The 22,739-nt window shown below is 45.8% G+C and overlaps 1 protein-coding gene across 3 annotated transcripts in view; it reads left to right on the top strand.

Annotated features, from left to right (window-relative positions):
- The window catches only part of LOC122941242 (alpha-2-macroglobulin-like protein 1), a 154,059-nt gene that overhangs the window by 68,185 nt on the left and 63,135 nt on the right, over positions 1-22,739 (top strand). Inside the window, exon 18 of one of the 3 annotated variants that reach the window (XM_044298324.1) lies at positions 13,233-13,262. In XM_044298324.1, the coding sequence (XP_044154259.1) occupies positions 13,233-13,262 (30 nt within the window). Of the gene's footprint in view, positions 1-4,591; positions 4,655-6,609; positions 6,685-13,232; positions 13,263-22,739 lie in introns of all 3 variants that reach the window. The other 2 variants (XM_044298322.1, XM_044298323.1) reach the window with 2 other exon arrangements.

The following is a 22,739-nucleotide window of genomic DNA, read 5'->3' as shown; positions in this document are numbered from 1 at the left end:
GCATTAGGGGGCGATAAGTAGTGACACAAGATATTCGATGGTGGTTTTGTGATGACGGAGCCTTTCCTAAGTCAGATAGGGCAGTGTTGTGGAAAACCCCTTTTGTGAAATGTTTGTGTCGTGTTCAGTCTTTGTTTTTTTAACATGATTACACGAGACTGTACGGCTTACTCAGGTATATGGTGACTGAGGAAGGGATGTTTTTTGTTGCTGTAATGAAGGAGACTATTGCAGTCCGTGGATTTATTTTAGAGGTCCACTTTGATATGTCCCGTCTGATCAGTTTTGACCGGGGTGTCCAAGAGACTAATCTCTTCTGTGCTGGTGTGGATAGTAAAGCCTAATTCGGCATGTATCTGGCTCAGGCCATGTACAAATGCATGGATAGATGGTTCGGGGCCCCTCCATATGCAAAAGATGTCATCAGTGAAGCGGAGCCACATTGTGACATGCTTGCATTACAAGAGGTGTGTGTATATATGGTCTTCCTCAAATCCCATCATGTATGTGTTAGCATAAGGCGGGTCTACATTGGACCCCATAGCGGTCCCCTCTTTTTAGCATAAAATGTGTCGCCGAATAGAAATAAATTCTTGGTCAGGATAATATAAGCAGTTTGAGGCAAAACTTATTGTTTTTGACTCGGGTAGAGTGGTTATGTAGTAATCTAGTGGTTATGTAGTTATCCAGTGGTTATGTAGTAATCTAGTGGTTATGTAGTAATCTAGTGGTTATGTAGTAATCTAGTGGTTATGTAGTAATCTAGTGGTTATGTAGTAATCTAGCAGTGGCTTGTATTCCCTTGTCATGTTCATTTGGCGCATATAGACTATTTACGTCTAGTTTGACTAGTGTACAATTACAGTCAGGTCCATAAATATTGGGACATGAACACAATGGTAACATTTTTGGCTCTATACACCACCACAATGGATGTGAGATGAAACGGACAAGATGTGCTTTACCTGCAGACTGTCAGCTTTACCTGCAGACTGCCAGCTTTACCTGCAGACTGTCAGCTTTACCTGCAGACTGTCAGCTTTACCTGCAGACTGTCAGCTTTACCCGCAGACTGTCAGCTTTACCCGCAGACTGTCAGCTTTACTTGCAGACTGTCAGCTTTACCTGCAGACTGTCAGCTTTACCCGCAGACTGTCAGCTTTACCCGCAGACTGTCAGCTTTACCCGCAGACTGTCAGCTTTACCCGCAGACTGTCAGCTTTACCCGCAGACTGTCAGCTTTACCCGCAGACTGTCAGCTGTACCCGCAGACTGTCAGCTGTACCTGCAGACTGTCAGCTGTACCTGCAGACTGTCAGCTTTACCCGCAGACTGTCAGCTTTACCCGCAGACTGTCAGCTTTACCCGCAGACTGTCAGCTGTACCTGCAGACTGTCAGCTGTACCTGCAGACTGTCAGCTGTACCTGCAGACTGTCAGCTTTACCTGCAGACTGTCAGCTTTACCTGCAGACTGTCAGCTGTACCTGCAGACTGTCAGCTGTACCTGCAGACTGTCAGCTGTACCTGCAGACTGTCAGCTGTACCTGCAGACTGTCAGCTTTACCTGCAGACTGTCAGCTTTACCTGCAGACTGTCAGCTCTACCTGCAGACTGTCGGCTTTACCTGCAGACTGTCAGCTGTAATCTGAGGGGATTTACATCCAAATCAGGTGAACGGTGCAGGAATTACAGCAGTTTGCATCTGTGCCTCCCACTTGTTATGGGACCAGAAGTAATGGGACAAGTGTCTTCTCGGCTGTCCCATGGCCGGTGTGTGTTATTCCCTCATTATCCCAATTACAATGAGCAGATAAAAGGTCCAGAGGTCATTTCTAGTCTGCTATCTGCATTTGGAATCTGTTGCTGTCAACTCTGAAGATGAGATCCAAAGAGCTGTCACTATCAGTGAAGCCATCATTAGGCTGAAAAACACCACAAACCCATCAGAGAGATAGCAGAAACATCAGGCGCGGCCAAAACAACATGGAAAACAACTGTGGTGGATGAGCGAAGAATTCTTTCCCTGGAGAAGAAAACTCTCTTCACAACAGTTGGCCAGATCAAGAACACTCTCCAGGAGGTAGGTGTATGTGTGTCAGAGTCAACAATCAGGAGAAGACTTCACCAAAGTGAATACATAGGGTTCACCACAAGATGGAAACCATTGGTCAGCCTCAAACACAGGAAGGCCGGATTAGAGTTTGCCAAACGACATCTAAAAAAGCCTTCACAGTTCTGGAACAACATCCTATGGACAGATGAGACCAAGATCAACTTGTACCAGAGCGATGGGAAGAGAAGAGTGTGGAGAAGGAAAGGAGCTGCTCATGGTCCTAAGCATACCACCTCATCAGTGAAGCATGGTGGTGGCAGTGTCATGGCGGCCAATGGAACTGCTTCTCTTGTGTTTATTGATGATGTGACTGCTGACAAAAGCAGCAGGATGAATTCTGAAGGGTTTCGGGCAATATTATCTGCTCATATTCAGCCAAATGCTTCAGAACTCATTGGACGGCGCTTCACAGTGCAGATGGACAATGACCCAACGCATCCTGCAAAAGCAACCAAAGAGTTTAAGGGAAAGAAGTGGAAGGTTCTGCAATGGCCGAGTCAATCCCCGGACCTGAATCCGATTGAGCATTTCACTTGCTGAAGACAAAACTGAAGGGAAAATTCCTGCACCGTTCACCTGATTTGGATGTAAATCCCCTCAAATTACAGCTGACAGTCTGCAGGTAAAGCTGACAGTCTGCAGGTAAAGCTGACAGTCTGCGGGTAAAGCTGACAGTCTGCGGGTAAAGCTGACAGTCTGCAGGTAAAGCTGACAGTCTGCGGGTAAAGCTGACAGTCTGCGGGTAAAGCTGACAGTCTGCGGGTAAAGCTGACAGTCTGCAGGTAGAGCTGACAGTCTGCAGGTAAAGCTGACAGTCTGCAGGTAAAGCTGACAGTCTGCAGGTAAAGCTGACAGTCTGCAGGTAAAGCTGACAGTCTGCAGGTAGAGCTGACAGTCTGCAGGTAAAGCTGACAGTCTGCAGGTAAAGCTGACAGTCTGCAGGTACAGCTGACAGTCTGCAGGTAAAGCTGACAGTCTGCAGGTAGAGCTGATAGTCTGCAGGTAAAGCTGACAGTCTGCAGGTAAAGCACATCTTGTCCGTCTCATTTCACATCCATTGTGATGGTGTATAGAGCCAAAAATGTTAGAATTGTGTCCATGTCCCAATATTTATGGACCTGGCTGTAGGTGTCTCATCTCGCCATTGTAGTAGTGCGTAGTGTCCAGTAGAAATGATTAAGATGATTTAATTAAAGGTGTTAAAAACTTTATCTTGTTTTGCCTTTATTTTCACTTTGTTTTCATCAGGTTTCTCTAATCCATACTTTGTACTGTAATAATCCATATTATCCCTTCCATGCTCCCCAGACATCTCACTTTCCCCATTCACCATCATCATTTGAAGCGAGTGCCCCGGTCATGTGACTCGGTTATTCCATAGATTATCCGCCCTGTAATATGAATATATCGCCTTTGTCATCTTCTTATCCGCCCCCTCATTTATAGTTTTACTAATAGTTTAAGTTTAAACTTAGTTTTCCCATCTTCTTGAGTGGAGAACACAAATGGAACGCATACGGCGCACTTCCGGGGTCACGTGACGTTTGTGTCACTCATGTCACGTGACCGGCGCTCACCCTAGCCAATACATTACATTAGAAAGGCTGTTTCTCTGGCCCTTTGATGCTCCAGCCTCCTAACTACAGGAAAACCCATCGCTTCTCCTCATGTTGGCTATAACCGCCGGCAGTGTTTCCGGATACTTGCCTCTCTCCTGCATTACTTTAGGGCGGATGATCCCATGGTCCTACTCTTAGTGACCCCCCCTCTGCTCTACACCAGTCACCGCTCCTCCACCTCCTACTCCCCAGTATTAGAATTATACCTCGGATGTTCTCCCTCGGACATATCCTTTTCTGATATATCCTTTTCCACTGAAGTACCTGCATCCTGTTACTCTATTACTTAATGGTTTATCTTATGCTCCTCTATTATAGATACTGAAGAAGGTCCGTATGGACCGAAACGTCTGGTCAAGCGTTGCGTGGTTACCTATCATTAATGAACTTTCTTTCTTTGATGTAACAATAAATCATCTTAATTGCAAAATAATAATTTGAGTGCCGCAATTTCGTAGCTAGGCTGCCCAGGGTGTCCTCCCAAACTGTCCCTAGAACAATTTTTTTTTTAAAGTAACAAATCCCAAAAATCTAATGCAGGAGTCATCATCGTTACCCAGCAGTGGTGGAATCGCTTATAATAATCCAGACGTTATATAATAACCCTATAAACACTGGAAAAAGTCATAAAACACGCAAAACAATTTTAAGTCACAAATAAAAAAAATTAAGCGGAGAATAATCAACAAGGAATCGGCCTAAAAATGTCCCACTCAATGCAGAGCGTAAGGATGAGACTGCAGAGCGGGAAATGTGGCAATGACGGAAAACAGGACAATGCAAATACTGAGAAAATCTGGAGAGATCCCAGGAGACGGGAGAATCTTCATGTCATGACCCCTGTTTCCTTCTGTCTAGGCAAAACTGTGATAAAAGACGTAATGGCCAGAAAAAACAGTGCATCCCAACCAGCAGCCAAAGGTTTGAGCCAGAATCTTGTCCAATTTTCATAAAAAAATCTGCCCCAAAGGCCCCTCCTTAGAGACGGCAGAAAGGACGGTAAACCTCAGTTCACTGCCTGCAGGATCCCGAACACACCCTGAGCTGCCATGTGGCGTCTCTTCTTCAAGGGCCACGAGATATTACCTTACCATGTATTCACTGTCTGATCACAAGAAGAACACCTGCCACCACAAAGGCACCTACCGCCACCACAACGGCACCTACCATCACCAGTGCCACCACAATGGCACCTACCATGACCACTGCACCTAACACCACCAACACTGCCACCACAACGGCACCTACCATCACAAGTGCCACCACAATGACGTCTACCGTCACAATAGCACCTACCATGACCACTGCACCTACCACCATCAACACTGCCATCACAGTGGCACCTACCACCACCAACACTGCCATCACAGTGGCACCTACCACCACCAACACTGCCTTCAAAGTGGCCCCTACCACCACCATGATCACCACAATGACTACTAATACCACCACATAATCCACAATGGCACCTACTACCACACTGACACAATAATAGCAGTGCCACTGTCACTATCACCACACCCACCACAATGGCACCTCCTAACACCAGTGAAACAATAATAGCGGTTCCACCACTGTCCCCCAATTCTTCCACCACACACGCGCCGCCCCCCAGGGCCCTATCGCGTCCCGGGTGTATAGGAATGCCGAGTGGTGTGGTGCAGCCTATATGTGTCACGGTGCTCCTACCTGGATAGAGCAGGACCCCAGGCTTAGGCTCCAAAGCAGATAAAGGGGGGGATGTTGAGTTAGGGGATAAAGAATAACTTGTTACTTGAGTCCAGACCTTGATAAACTATAAGAGCAGCTTTACTTGGGTAAACTTGATTCCAGACAATATTCAGGCTTTCTCTTGCTCCCAGCAGGCTTTGGCATACACTGGCAGGCACACTTGATAACTCTGCTTTCTTGCTTTCTCTTCTGGACTGACAGGCTTGCTGAATAACTCTGCTTTCTTTCTCTCTGCTGTGCTAAACTCTGCTTGGGTCTGGTTACTGGATTGCGGTCTGGGGTGCCTTAGGCTGTTATCCCCCTCCTGACATTCAGTGATGTAAATTAGAATGGAGTCCGGGTGCTCTACAAGCTACTGCCCTTTGGTGGCTCCTGCTCCAGCCGAAGAACAATTTGCTCTGGCTGCTAAATCGTTCATATCTTCTCAGCTCCAATATGTAGTCTAAACTGGAATAATTTACAACTGCAACCCGTCCCTTCTGGTTGGAAGCAGGACTGATCCAATTCTGCCCAAAGGGGGGAGAATGGAATGGTGAGTTCCATTCTATCTAGAGCTCTCTCTCTCTGCCATATATGCTGCCACCTGCTGGTGAACCAGGCATATTACATGAACATAACCGTTGCATTGCAATAATATCAATGCGCACTCGAGAAGGAACTGGAAATTAAGACAAGCATGACATCAGAGACAGTAGCAGGATGAAGGAATGGTAACACCACTCTGTCACCACTTAAAAAAAGAGAAAAAAACACACAAAAAACTCACAACCCCATTAGGCACTATAGATCTCAAAACCTCACCCTTAATGCTTAGAGAGATTACTCCACCACTGGACCTTGAGGTGACCGTCCATTCATAGCAGGTTCTGCACCACAGCTGATGAGGAGGTGGGTGCGGGGGCAATGATTCCTCTTCATGGGTCAGTGTGAATGAGGGTCAGGAGGAGGACTTGATAAGACGTAGTCTGAGGACTTCAAGAATGAAGCAGAGAAGATTCTGGCGGCACCTGAATCATGAGGGACGTATGGGGAACGATAAAGAAGGTTACATACTGGTCCAGATTCTTACTGCAGACATACAGGGTGTGTCAGCCATACTGTCGGTATACATTCTGTATGGACTGATCTCTTATATCATCTACCAGGTATGAGGCGACCAAAGGTGTTACATGAGGCAGATACTGCAGGTCGTCCACTGCAAGCAAGACCCATGGCCAAAGGTGTCTGACCCTCCCGATATGTATCCTCCACTACATTCTATATACTGACCTCCTGATATATCCTCCACTACATTCTATATACTGACCTCCTGATATATCCTCCACTACATTCTATATACCGACCTCCTGATATATCCTCTACTACATTCTATATACTGACCTCCTGATATATCCTCCACTACATTCTATATACCGACCTCCTGATATATCCTCCACTACATTCTATATACCGACCTCCTGATATATCCTCCACTACATTCTATATACCGACCTCCTGATATATCCTCCACTACATTCTATATACCGACCTCCTGATATATCCTCCACTACATTCTATATACTGACCTCCTGATATATCCTCCACTACATTCTATATACCGACCTCCTGATATATCCTCCACTACATTCTATATACCGACCTCCTGATATATCCTCTACTACATTCTATATACTGACCTCCTGATATATCCTCCACTACATTCTATATACTGACCTCCTGATATATCCTCCACTACATTCTATATACTGACCTCCTGATATATCCTCCACTACATTCTATATACCGACCTCCTCATATATCCTCCACTACATTCTATATACTGACCTCCTCATATATCCTCCACTACATTCTATATACCGACCTCCTGATATATCCTCCACTACATTCTATATACCGACCTCCTGATATATCCTCCACTACATTCTATATACTGACCTCCTGATATATCCTCCACTACATTCTATATACTGACCTCCTGATATATCCTCCACTACATTCTATATACTGACCTCCTGATATATCCTCCACTACATTCTATATACCGACCTCCTGATATATCCTCCACTACATTCTATATACCGACCTCCTGATATATCCTCCACTACATTCTATATACCGACCTCCTGATATATCCTCCACTACATTCTATATACCGACCTCCTGATATATCCTCCACTACATTCTATATACCGACCTCCTGATATATCCTCCACTACATTCTATATACCGACCTCCTGATATATCCTCCACTACATTCTATATACCGACCTCCTGATATATCCTCCACTACATTCTGTATACCGACCTCCTGATATATCCTCCACTACATTCTATATACTGACCTCCTGATATATCCTCCACTACATTCTATATACCGACCTCCTGATATATCCTCCACTACATTCTATATACTGACCTCCTGATATATCCTCCACTACATTCTATATACCGACCTCCTGATATATCCTCCACTACATTCTATATACCGACCTCCTGATATCCTCCACTACATTCTATATACCGACCTCCTGATATATCCTCCACTACATTCTATATACCGACCTCCTGATATATCCTCCACTACATTCTATATACCGACCTCCTGATATATCCTCCACTACATTCTATATACCGAGCTCCTGATATATCCTCCACTACATTCTATATACCGACCTCCTCATATATCCTCCACTACATTCTATATACTGACCTCCTCATATATCCTCCACTACATTCTATATACTGACCTCCAGATATATCCTCCACTACATTCTATATACTGACCTCCTGATATATCCTCCACTACATTCTGTATACTGACCTCCTGATATATCCTCCACTACATTCTATATACTGACCTCCTGATATATCCTCCGCACTACATTCTATATACCGACCTCCTGATGTATCCTCCACTACATTCTATATACCGACCTCCTGATATATCCTCCACTACATTCTATATACCGACCTCCTGATATATCCTCCACTACATTCTATATACTGACCTCCTGATATATCCTCCACTACATTCTATATACCGACCTCCTGATATATCCTCCACTACATTCTATATACCGACCTCCTGATATATCCTCCACTACATTCTATATACCGACCTCCTGATATATCCTCTACTACATTCTATATAATGACCTCCTGATATATCCTCCACTACATTCTATATACCGACCTCCTGATATATCCTCCACTACATTCTATATACCGACCTCCTGATATATCCTCCACTACATTCTATATACCGACCTCCTGATATATCCTCCACTACATTCTATATACCGACCTCCTGATATATCCTCCACTACATTCTATATACCGACCTCCTGATATATCCTCCACTACATTCTATATACTGACCTCCTGATATATCCTCCACTACATTCTATATACTGACCTCCTGATATATCCTCCACTACATTCTATATACCGACCTCCTGATATATCCTCCACTACATTCTATATACTGACCTCCTGATATATCCTCCACTACATTCTATATACTGACCTCCTGATATATCCTCCACTACATTCTATATACCGACCTCCTCATATATCCTCCACTACATTCTATATACCGACCTCCTGATATATCCTCCACTACATTCTATATACCGACCTCCTGATATATCCTCCACTACATTCTATATACCGACCTCCTGATATATCCTCTACTACATTCTATATACCGACCTCCTGATATATCCTCCACTATATTCTATATACTGACCTCCTGATATATCCTCCACTACATTCTATATACTGACCTCCTGATATATCCTCTACTACATTCTATATACCGACCTCCTGATATATCCTCTACTACATTCTATATACCGACCTCCTGATATATCCTCCACTACATTCTATATACCGACCTCCTGATATATCCTCCACTACATTCTATATACCGACCTCCTGATATATCCTCCACTACATTCTATATACCGACCTCCTGATATATCCTCCACTACATTCTATATACCGACCTCCTGATATATCCTCCACTACATTCTATATACTGACATCCTGATATATCCTCTACTACATTCTATATACCGACCTCCTGATATATCCTCTACTACATTCTATATACCGACCTCCTGATATATCCTCCACTACATTCTGTATACCGACCTCCTGATATATCCTCCACTACATTCTATATACCGACCTCCTGATATATCCTCCACTACATTCTATATACTGACCTCCTGATATATCCTCCACTACATTCTATATACTGACCTCCTGATATATCCTCCACTACATTCTATATACTGACCTCCTGATATATCCTCCACTACATTCTATATACTGACCTCCTGATATATCCTCCACTACATTCTATATACCGACCTCCTGATATATCCTCCACTACATTCTATATACCGACCTCCTGATATATCCTCCACTACATTCTATATACTGACCTCCTGATATATCCTCCACTACATTCTATATACCGACCTCCTGATATATCCTCCACTACATTCTATATACTGACCTCCTGATATATCCTCCACTACATTCTATATACCGACCTCCTGATATATCCTCCACTACATTCTATATACCGACCTCCTGATATATCCTCCACTACATTCTATATACTGACCTCCTGATATATCCTCCACTACATTCTATATACTGACCTCCCGATATATATCCTCTACTACATTCTATATACCGACCTCCCGATATATCCTCCACTACATTCTATATACCGACCTCCCGATATATATCCTCCACTACATTCTATATACTGACCTCCTGATGTATCCTCCACTACATTCTATATACCGACCTCCTGATATATCCTCCACTACATTCTGTATACCGACCTCCTGATATATCCTCCACTACATTCTATATACCGACCTCCTGATATATCCTCCACTACATTCTATATACTGACCTCCTGATATATCCTCCACTACATTCTATATACCGACCTCCTGATATATCCTCCACTACATTCTATATACTGACCTCCTGATATATCCTCCACTACATTCTATATACTGACCTCCTGATATATCCTCCACTACATTCTATATACCGACCTCCTGATATATCCTCCACTACATTCTATATACCGACCTCCTGATATATCCTCCACTACATTCTATATACTGACCTCCTGATATATCCTCCACTACATTCTATATACTGACCTCCCGATATATATCCTCTACTACATTCTATATACCGACCTCCCGATATATCCTCCACTACATTCTATATACCGACCTCCCGATATATATCCTCCACTACATTCTATATACCGACCTCCTGATATATCCTCCACTACATTCTATATCCTCCCCAAACTGCAGTATATTAGACTGCCGGTGTATGACTGGAGCCATGTTTTCTTGTAGTGTTCCTATCATATATTTGAGATCTCTCCTCTTTCGGATGTTTTTGGGTTACATATATGGTATCATGTGTCCTTTTTTGCTCAGCCATACTCAGAATATCCTGAGTTTTGCTCTTTTGATCTACGTTTTTCTTATAGAAAAGAGAAAATCAAACATACAGATGTTAAGAATTATTAGTGTATAAGAGGTGACGATGCGGCTCAGGTAATGGATGAATGATAAAAAATGTGTCATTACCAAGAAAGGTTTAATAATGGAGTGGACACTTCATGTAGAATATGGACAAGTTTTCTACTGTGTGGGGGTCAGTGGCTGTTCCTCCAGACCATTGGTTCAACATCTTCTAGCTTCTCAAAGTGTTTAGTTGAATATAATTGACTTATGGTATTATGGACGCCTTCTGGGATTCTCCCTAACAACAAATTTGTTGTGATTTCAGAGTTGATACTTTGTTGACTTTCCAAACCCTGTAGTTCTCCAGTCTGTGGGACTCTCCAGACCTGGTAGCTCTCCAGTTTTGGTGGACCCTGCGGACCTCATAGTTCTCCAGTCTGTGACTCTTCAGACTCTATAATCCCTGTAGACTCCCTGGACCTTGTATACCCTATAGACTCTGTGATCTCCAAATTCACCAGTTTTTGTATTCTCTTCAGATCCAAAGTTCTCTCTATAGCCTCCGGGTTCTGTGTGCTCTCTGAGGCCCTGTGGTCGCTCAGGGCTCTTAAGTATCTCTGGTCTCTTTTGTCACTGTGGTCTCTCAGGGCTCTCTCTTTCTGGTCTCCTCTATCACTGTGGTCTCTCTGGCCTCTGTGGACTTTTATTCTACATTCTTTCCAGGTTCTGAAGTCACTCTGGGTCATTGGTCTCTTTGGCCTCTCCAATCTCTTTGGTCTTACCAGTTTGTGCGGTCTCTTCTGGTCCAATGTTCTCTCCCTTTTCTGCAGCCTCCCCAGGATCTGTGGTTTTTCTTGGTTTTGGGATCATTTCAGTTTGTGTTCTCTCCATGGTCTGCAGTCTTTTTGGGATGTGCTGTCTCTCTTTTTTATGTGGACTTTTGGGGATCTGGGTCTCTCCATGGTCTGTATGTTCTCAGGTTCTATGGTCTCTTCCATCTCTGTGGTCTCTGCAGTCTCTGTTTGCTCTGTTGTGTCTCTTAATTCTGTCCTCTCTGAAATCGGTGGTCAGTCCTGTCTCTGCTGTCTTTCCAGGTTCACATTTGTCTCTGTGTCTATCTTAATGGGCAATGCCATTCTCTTGTCTCCTCATATCTTTTCACATCTGTAGGTCACTCCATTTGCTGGCTTGACCTGACTTTCATTTATTTTTCCAAAACTTCCAGACCTTCCATTTCTTCATCTTAAAAGTGGATTATTAATCATTTCAGACCGAGAAGCCCCCTCCCTCTACTGAGTGACTGTTGTGGTCTATCCTCTGGATGTAGACCTGGGACTCTTCTTATCTTGATGTTCTTAATATGGTGGGCCTTTGTCACCATACATCCTGTCACCAGCTTCCTTCCCAAATTTTTTTTATTTTCTTTTATACATACTCCTTTAAAATGTTGGTCCCAGCTTGAAGCCATTCTTCTCCACATTTTCCCCACATTCAACATTTGGTTACTTTCACTTCACTAAAACGCCCTTCTCCTGAAACTCAAACCATCTACATGGAATCCAAAAAAACTAATCCAAATGACGCACATTAGGTACAAACGTCTTATGGCCCTATGATCTGCACATTTTGATATAGAGGGAGATGGGTATGAGTGGCCACCATGTTGTTAGCAGCTATGGATAAACCACTATCTCAAAGGAGACTTGTAAGGAACATGGAGATGGATCTTTCTTTTTGAATTTGGTCTGTAAGAAAAATAAATAAATCCCTTATCACTATCCTCATACACCCCACCAAAATATCAAGATGATTACTCAACATGAAGCTTATAATGATTTCTTCAGGTGCTGTAGAACCGCTTTAAATTGACTCTTCTGGATGTCTTTAGAAGCATGGTTCAGCTGACCCTAGGTAACTCTTTCCCTCATAGGCCCACGTCCTGATATTGGAAATTAATTACTGAATTTGAGATTATATTTGGGAGTTGTCATAATTCATAAGATGACCCTACACATTGAGTGGACGCACGTATCCTATATAATCTGTGATCTTTTTATTCATTTTCTCAAGTCTTGTTTTTTTTTGGTTGTACAGTTTTTGGAATTCTTTGTGACGTCTTACATTGTTGTTGTCTTCCGCTTGACCATATGACCAAGGGTTGTCTCCAGAATATTTGCTGACATTGCTTTCTATCATGTGTGAAGGATTTCTTAGGCCGCCTGTGAGATCTTAAATCTGTCACTCTTTTGTAGGTTTTCAGTTTGAATCTATTTCGGAAGACGGTAAGTGTCAGTTTATTGTACATTTTATGTTACATAGATTATTACAGATTTCACAACCGCTCATGCTGGATGCAGCAATAATTAGAACATTCTTATTGCATATGTCATTAATACAGTACGTCACCTTAGGGCAGGCAGCTGGGGCACACAATAGATGGAATACCCTCAGGAATTCATATTGTCAGACTGGACGCCCATTGACAGGACTATGGACAATGCAGTGTATCCTGCTATATTGGTGATTCTGAAAATTGTTCTTCCTTAAGGCATGATGGCTGACCTAGTATCATGGGTTTAAGTTGTGGAAGACTTTTCCTGCCCTCTATTGTCCTCCTGTGGTCACAGGGTCTGGGCCAGTGATGATCCTCTTCACTGTTCGAATGCTAGTAATGTTCTGCTTACATGTTTGGATTCAAGGGACCTGGCAAAGACATCTTGGGGCCCTGGACACTGATTCGATCTGCCTTCTTTTAGCTATGTCCCATCATAGCAATAGTGTTCATAGTGAATCCATGCGACTTTCAAGGGTGCACAATCCGGATCTGTTATCTGATGTGATCTCATGTGCCTAGACACCATCAACAACCACTGATTGAGGATTTTGATGACCGTAATGATGATGAGTGTGCACTGATTGAGGAGGAGTAAAGAGGTGATGAGTGTGCACTGATTGAGGAGGAGTAAAGAGGTGATGAGTGTGCACTGATTGAGGAGGAGTAAAGAGATGATGAGTGTGCACTGATTGAGAAGGAGTGAAGAGGTGATGAGTGTGCACTGATTGAGGAGGAGTGAAGAGGTGATGAGTGTGCACTGATTGAGGAGGAGTGAAGAGGTGATGAGTGTGCACTGATTGAGGAGGAGTGAAGAGGTGATGAGTGTGCGCTGATTGAGGAGGAGTGAAGAGGTGATGAGTGTGCACTGATTGAGGAGGAGTGAAGAGGTGATGAGTTGTAACGGCACCGTTTCAGCAGACAAGGGGTTAAGATCCGTTCAGGCGATATGCCCCTTTCCAAGAGACAGGCACAGCTACTGCAGAACACCAACCTCCTGAACTGGATACAAAATAGCACTCCAAACTGGAACCTCACAAGTAGCTGTCAGTCAGACGAACAGGAAAAGCGTATCCGTCAGCTTACACTCCTGGCAATCAGTCTCCAACAGCATACAGGGAATCCCCCAATAACGAGACAAGGCTCCGTGTTGAGGGTCAAGCAGTGATCTGAAGTGCTGGCACACCCAGCCTGGTTTTTATTACAGTTTTTGCAGATACAGGACAGATACAACATATCCCCACAATGCATCATGGTTTCCTACCCTCTGTCCCGGAGACGACCGAACACAATCCAATTATCTCTCAGGACAAAGGGGAGATCACCAATACACATGTGGAGACAACAGGACAGGAATCACCACCCAAACACACAATGGCACACCCCCACAGCAAACACAGACATTTAACATATCCCCAGATAGCTCAAGTCTGAGTGCATATCATTAGGTGAATGGCACTCAGAATACACAAATACAATAATATTAGCTATCTGGGTGCCCTCACATAACATACAATTTAACCGAACGCATAATAAACATAAAATACAATTCTACAGACAGATTTAAGCTGTGCGGCCGGTCTGTCTTCTCCTTTACAGTTACTATGGGCCATAATCCTGAGGCAAGAGGCTTTTAAACAGTCCTCTCCAAAACCCAGTGGCGAGGTTGGTTTCGCCACACATCTCCCCCCCCCAGGGAAGACTAACCAGATACCTGACCTCACGCCGGTCGGTACCTGAGTTAGTCTGGCAGCCCACCCACAACAAAATACTGGACCTGCTGAATTTCGTAGCATGTCTCTGTCCAGTGAATCCACCAAAGTTATGTTGGAAGCTGGTACTCCCGGTCTCTGTGTTGCTCCCTGGTTTGGAGTGGAGGTTGCTTTGTGGGCAGGGATCAGCGGTACTCAGCCCTGGTGCCAGCGCTACCACGGAAGAAGCCTGGTTGGAGCCTGGTTGTTGGAGGGGGAGACCGACTGTCTCTACCCCCTGTGCTGTAAGTGCAGAGACCACGGTCCCATCTGCACTGTTGTGGGGCTTACTGTCTCCCCCTGGTGCGTTAAGCTGCCGCTGGGGAGAGGGGGTAGCGAGCTCCTCTCCCATACATACTTCCAGCCGCTGGGGAGAGTGACCGACCGCCTCCGCTCCCAATACAGTGTCCTGCTGCTGGGGAAAGGAGACTGGGCTCTCTATTCCCTGTAGGACACTCTGCCGCTGGGGGACAGGACCGACTGTCTCTGCCCCCTGTAACTCCGCCTGCCGCTGGGGAATGGAGACTCGGCTCCCAATTCCCAAAAAATCATGCTGCTGCTGGGGGGCAGGAACAACTACCTCTGCCCCCTGTAACTCAGCCTGCCGCTGGGGAGGGAGGCCGTTGCTCTCCTCTCCCTGCATTTCACACTGCCTTCCCGGCACATCACTCTGCTGCTGGGGGGCAGGAACAACTACCTCTGCCCCCTGTAACTCAGCCTGCCGCTGGGGAGGGAGGCCGCTGCTCTCCCCTCCCTGCACTTCACACTGCCGCTGGGGAATGGAGACTGGGCTCCCACTGTCCCGCAACCGTAACTTCCGATGGAGGTCCACCCAACGTGGCAGCTGACCGTCACCTTCTGCCCGGTATAGTAGGGTCGTAGACACTAGATTCCTCACGAACTTCACGTATTTCTCACCTGGATTGGGTCCGAAGAAGTTCAGCCGCAACCACATCATACGGTCAAATTCCTCCACAGAGTATCTGTACTCCACTGCTGGTTCCATCCTGGTGCTTTTAGGGTCACTGTACTGAGACATGCGTTGCCCTTAAATTGTAGAATCCACAGAAATGGTGTCTCCTGTAGCTGTCCTTCTGGCTGTAGGAACGATCCCACTGCTGCCACCAATGTAACGGCACCGTTTCCGCAGACAAGGGGTTAAGATCCGCTTAGACGATATGCCCCTTTCCGAGAGACAGGCACAGCCACTGCAGAACACCAACCTCCCGAACTGGATACAAAATAGCACTCCAAACTGGAACCTCACAAGTAACTGTCAGTCAGACGAACAGGAAAAGCGTATCCGTCAGCTTACACTCCTGGCAATCAGTCTCCAACAGCATACAGGGAATCCCCCCAATAACGAGACAAGGCTCCGTGTTGAGGGTCAAGCAGTGATCTGAAGTGCTGGCACACCCAGCCTGGTTTTTATTACAGTTTTTGCAGATACAGGACAGATACAACATATCCCCACAATGCATCATGGTTTCCTCCCCTCTGTCCCGGAGACGACCGAACACAATCCAATTATCTCTCAGGACAAAGGGGAGATCACCAATACACATGTGGAGACAACAGGACAGGAATCACCACCCAAACACACAATGGCACACCCCCACAGCAAACACAGACATGTAACATATCCCCAGATAGCTCAAGTCTGAGTGCATATCATTAGGTGAATGGCACTCAGAATACACAAATACAATGATATTAGCTATCTGGGTGCCCTCACATAACATACAATTTAACCGAACGCATAATAACATAAAATACAATTCTACAGACAGATTTAAGCTGTGCGGCCGGTCTGTCTTCTCCTTTACAGTTACTATGGGCCATAATCCTGAGGCAAGAGGCTTTTAAACAGCCCTCTCCAAAACCCAGTGGCGAGGTTGGTTTCGCCACATGAGTGTGTGCTGATTGAGGAGGAGTGAAGAGAGGACGAGTGTGTGCTGATTGAGGAGGAGTGAAGAGATGATGAGTGTGTGCTGATTGAGGAGGAGTGAAGAGGTGATGAGTGTGCACTGATTGAGGAGGAGTGAAGAGGTGATGAGTGTGCGCTAATTGGGGAGGAGTGAAGAGAGGACGAGTGTGTGCTGATTGAGGAGGAGTGAAGAGAGGATGAGTGTGCACTGATTGAGGAGGAATGAAGAGATGATGAGTGTGTGCTGATTGAGGAGGAGTGAAGAGATGATGAGTGTGCGCTGATTGAGGAGGAATGAAGAGATGATGAGTGTGTGCTGATTGAGGAGGAGTGAAGAGATGATGAGTGTGCGCTGATTGAGGAGGAGTGAAGAGGTGATGAGTGTGCGCTGATTGAGGAGGAGTGAAGAGATGATGAGTGTGTGCTGATTGAGGAGGAGTGAAGAGATGATGAGTGTGTGCTGATTGAGGAGGAGTGAAGAGATAATGAGTGTGTGCTGATTGAGGAGGAGTGAAGAGATGATGAGTGTGCACTGATTGAGGAGGAATGAAGAGGTGATGAGTGTGCGCTGATTGAGGAGGAGTGAAGAGAGGACGAGTGTGTGCTGATTGAGGAGGAGTGAAGAGATGATGAGTGTGCACTTATTGAGGAGGAGTGAAGAGATGATGACTGTACACTGATTGAGGAGGAGTAAAGAGGTGATGAGTGTGTGCTAACTGGGAGGAGTGAAGAGGTGATGAGTATGCACTGATTTAGGAGGAGTGAAGAGAGGATGAGTGTGCGCTGATTGAGGAGGAGTGAAGAGATGATGAGTGTGCGCTGATTGAGGAGGAGTGAAGAGAGGATGAGTGTGTGCTAACTGAGGAGGAGTGAAGAGGTGATGAGTATGCACTGATTTAGGAGGAGTGTAGAGATGATGAGTGTGCGCTGATTGAGGAGGAGTGAAGAGGTGATGAGTATGCACTGATTTAGGAGGAGTGTAGAGATGATGAGTGTGCGCTGATTGAGGAGGAGTGAAGAGATGATGAGTGTGCACTGATTGAGGAGGAGTGAAGAGATGATGAGTGTGCGCTGATTGAGGAGGAGTGAAGAGATGATGAGTGTGCACTGATTGAGGAGGAGTGAAGAGATGATGAGTGTGCGCTGATTGAGGAGGAGTGAAGAGATGATGAGTGTACACTGATTGAGGAGGAGTGAAGAGATGATGAGTGTGCGCTGATTGAGGAGGAGTGAAGAGATGATGAGTGTGCACTGATTGAAGAGTAGTGAAGAGATGATGAGTGTGTGCTAACTGAGGAGGAGTGAAGAGATGGTGAGTGTACACTAATTGAGGAGGAGTGAAGAGATGATGAGTGTGCGCTGATTGAGGAGGAGTGAAGAGGTGATGAGTATGCACTGATTTAGGAGGAGTGAAGAGATGATGAGTGTGTGCTAACTGAGGAGGAGTGAAGAGATGATGAGTGTGCGCTGATTGAGGAGGATTGAAGAGATGATGAGTGTGCGCTGATTGAGGAGGATTGAAGAGGTGATGAATGTGCACTGATGAAGGAGGAGTGAAGAGATGATGAATGTGCGCTAATGGAGGAGAAGTGAAGAAGTGATGAGTGTGTGCTGATTGAGGAGGAGTGAAGAGATGATGAGTGTGCGCTGATTGAGGAGGAGTGAAGAGATGATGAGTATGCGCTGATTGAGGAGGAGTGAAGAGATGATGAGTGTGCGCTGATTGAGGAGGAGTGAAGAGATGATGAGTGTGCGCTAATTGAGGAGGAGTGAAGAGATGATGAGTGTGCGCTGATTGAGGAGGAGTGAAGAGATGATGAGTGTGCGCTGATTGAGGAGGAGTGAAGAAGTGATGAGTGTGCGCTGATTTAGGAGGAGTGAAGAGATGATGAGTGTGTGCTAACTGAGGAGGAGTAAAGAGATGATGAGTGTGTGCTGATTGAGGAGGAGTGAAGAGATGATGAGTGTGTGCTGATTGAGGAGGAGTGAAGAGATGATGAGTGTGCACTGATGAAGGAGGAGTGAAGAGATGACGAGTGTGCGCTGATTGAGGAGGAGTGAAGAGGTGATGAGTGTGCACTGATTGAGGAGGAGTGAAGAGGTGATGAGTGTGCGCTGATTGAGGAGGAGTGAAGAGGTGATGAGTGTGCACTGATTGAGGAGGAGTGAAGAGGTGATGAGTGTGTGCTGATTGAGGAGGAGTGAAGAGAGGACGAGTGTGTGCTGATTGAGGAGGAGTGAAGAGATGATGAGTGTGTGCTGATTGAGGAGGAGTGAAGAGGTGATGAGTGTGCACTGATTGAGGAGGAGTGAAGAGGTGATGAGTGTGCGCTAATTGGGGAGGAGTGAAGAGAGGACGAGTGTGTGCTGATTGAGGAGGAGTGAAGAGAGGATGAGTGTGCACTGATTGAGGAGGAATGAAGAGATGATGAGTGTGTGCTGATTGAGGAGGAGTGAAGAGATGATGAGTGTGCGCTGATTGAGGAGGAGTGAAGAGATGATGAGTGTGTGCTGATTGAGGAGGAGTGAAGAGATGATGAGTGTGCGCTGATTGAGGAGGAGTGAAGAAGTGATGAGTGTGCACTGATTGAGGAGGAATGAAGAGATGATGAGTGTGTGCTGATTGAGGAGGAGTGAAGAGATGATGAGTGTGCGCTGATTGAGGAGGAGTGAAGAATTCCATTATGTCATTCCACACTCCACGTAGAACAGTATTCCGAAACGTATACTTTCCGCCAGCTTTGAAAATACAACTCCCTCGTTGGCTTCCAGCACATACTGGGAGCTGCAGTTCACAACAGCTGCTGTACCACAGAGTGGAGACCACGGCAGTGGCGGAATTCTGCAGGACCACAGAGTGGAGACCACGGCAGTGGCGGAATTCTGCAGGACCACAGAGTGGAGACCACGGCAGTGGCAGAAATCTGCAGGACAACAGAGTGGAGACCACGGTAGTGGCAGAAATCTGCAGGACAACAGAGTGGAGACCACGGTAGTGGCAGAATTCTGCAGGACCACAGAGTGGAGACCACTGTAGTGGCGGAATTCTGCAGGACCACTGAGTGGAGACCACGGTAGTGGCTGAATTCTGCAGGGCCACAGAGTGGAGACCATAACAGTGGCGGAATTCTGCAGGACCACAGAGTGGAGACCACTGTAGTGGCGGAATTCTGCAGGACCACAGAGTGGAGACCACGATAGTGGCGGAATTCTGCAGGACCACAGAGTGGAGACCACGGCAGTGGTGGAATTCTGCAGGACCACAGAGTGGAGACCACTGTAGTGGCGGAATTCTGCAGGACCACAGAGTGGAGACCACGATAGTGGCGGAATTCTGCAGGACCACAGAGTGGAGACCACGGCAGTGGCGGAATTCTGCAGGACCACAGAGTGGAGACCACTGTAGTGGCGGAATTCTGCAGGACCACAGAGCGGAGACCACGGTAGTGGCGGAATTCTGCAGGACCACAGATTGGAGACAACGGTAGTGGCGGAATTCTTCAGGACCACAGAGTGGAGACCACGGTAGTGGCAAAATTCTGCAGGACCACAAAGTGGAGCCCACGGTAGTGGCGGAATTCTGCAGGACCACAGAATGGAGACCACGGTAGTGGCGGAATTCTGCAGGACCACATAGTGGAGACCACGGTAGTGGCAGAAATCTGCAGGACCACAGAATGGAGACCACGATAGTGGTGGAATTCTGCAGGACCACAGAGTGGAGACCACGGCAGTGGCGGAATTCTGCAGGACCACAGAGTGGAGACCACTGTAGTGGCGGAATTCTGCAGGACCACAGAGTGGAGACCACGGTAGTGGCGGAATTCTGCAGGACCACAGATTGGAGACAACGGTAGTGGTGGAATTCTGCAGGACCACAGAAATTCTGCAGGACCACAAAGTGGAGCCCACGGTAGTGGCGGAATTCTGCAGGACCACAGAGTGGAGACCACGGTAGTGGCGGAATTCTGCAGGACCACAGAGTGGAGACCACGGTAGTGGCAGAAATCTGCAGGACCACAGAATGGAGACCACGGTAGTGGTGGAATTTTGCAGGACCACAGAGTGGAGACCACGGAAGTGGCGGAATTCTGCAGGACCACAAAGTGGAGACCACGGTAGTGGTGGAATTCTGCAGGACCACAGAGTGGAGACCACTGTAGTGGCGGAATTCTACAGGATTTCCCTGTAATACTTATAACCATATATGAACTGCAATGGGATGGAAGCCAGATATCTATCTATAGCAGATATGTCAATCTCATGGTCCTCAGGATTGGTCATCATTGGACCCCGAGAATCCCACAGATCGGTCATAGAAAACATATGTTAAGGCAATTAATATAATAATTTCCCAAAAAGCGCTAATTACAGTCTTTGTTGCTGTATAATGCTTTACTCTGTTAAATGCACTATTATACTGTTTTAGGTGTACTATTTAATAGTGCATCCATGAGAGTATAATAGTGTATCCTACAGAATATAATAGTCCATCTATGAGACTATAATAGTGCATCCTACAGAATATAATAGTGCATCTATGAGACTATAATAGTGCATCTATGAGAACATAATAGTACATCTATGAGACTATAATAGTGCATCCTACAGAGTATAATAGTGCATCCTACAGAGTATAATAGTGCATCTATGAGACTATGATGGTGCATCCTACAGAATATAATAGTCCATCTATGAGACTATAATAGTGCATCCTACAGAATATAATAGTGCATCTATGAGAGTATTGTAACGGAACGCCTAGCACCCCGACCGGGTACCTCCGTCGCTAGATGCTCCTAGTGCTTTCCGAGGACTCCAAGCACTCCACTTGACACCGTACGCACTGCAGACCCCACGAACCGCCGCAGCTTGGTTGGGGTCTCACCATCCTCCACCCACGCTGGACCTACGACAAGGCTCCAGGCTCCAGTGGGTGAACCTCTCCTACAGCCAGAGAGCAGGAACAGCTCTTACAAGAGCTAGTAGTTATGCCAGGGGAGTATAGCAAATCGTCAGCGTATAGCAATCCCCCAGTTTTGATCAGTTATCCAAACACCAGTCTCAACATGATGAAGGATAAAACAGGAACACTTTATTGAGGGCTACCCGCCCGTATTTATGCAGGTCCCCATCTGGTGGACACGCCCCCAGGGGACCAGAATGGAGACTGCGACACACCGAACAGATACAGCACATCCCCACAATGCATCATGGTTTCCTCCTCTCTGCCCCAGAGACAACCGAGGAATAATCCAATTATCTCTCAGGACAAAGGGGAGATCGCCAATACACATGTGGGGACAACAGGACAGAAATCACCATTTAAACACACAATGTCACACCCTCCCAGCAACCACAGACATTTAACATATTCCCAGATAGCTCAAGTCTGAGTGCATATCATTAGGTGAATGGCACTCAGAATACACGAATACAATTAAACTAGCCATCTGGGTGCCCTCACATAACAAAATACAATTCCAAAGACAAATTTAAGCTGTGCGGCCGGCCTGTCTTCTTTAAAGTTACTATGGGCCATAATCCTGAGGCTGGAGGCTGGCAACCAGCCCCCTCCAAAACACCGTGGCGAGATTGGTTTCGTCACAACTATAATAGTGCATCTATGAGACTATAATAGTACATCTATGAGACTATAATAGTGCATCCTACAGAGTATAATAGTGCATCTATGAGACTATGATGGTGCATCCTACAGAATATAATAGTGCCTCTATGAAAATATATT

The sequence above is a fragment of the Bufo gargarizans genome, chromosome 6, assembly GCF_014858855.1.
Source record: "Bufo gargarizans isolate SCDJY-AF-19 chromosome 6, ASM1485885v1, whole genome shotgun sequence".
Taxonomy (NCBI): Eukaryota; Metazoa; Chordata; class Amphibia; order Anura; family Bufonidae; genus Bufo; species Bufo gargarizans.
Note: the sequence above shows the minus strand (reverse complement) of the source record. Positions and strands in the feature narration are given on the sequence as shown.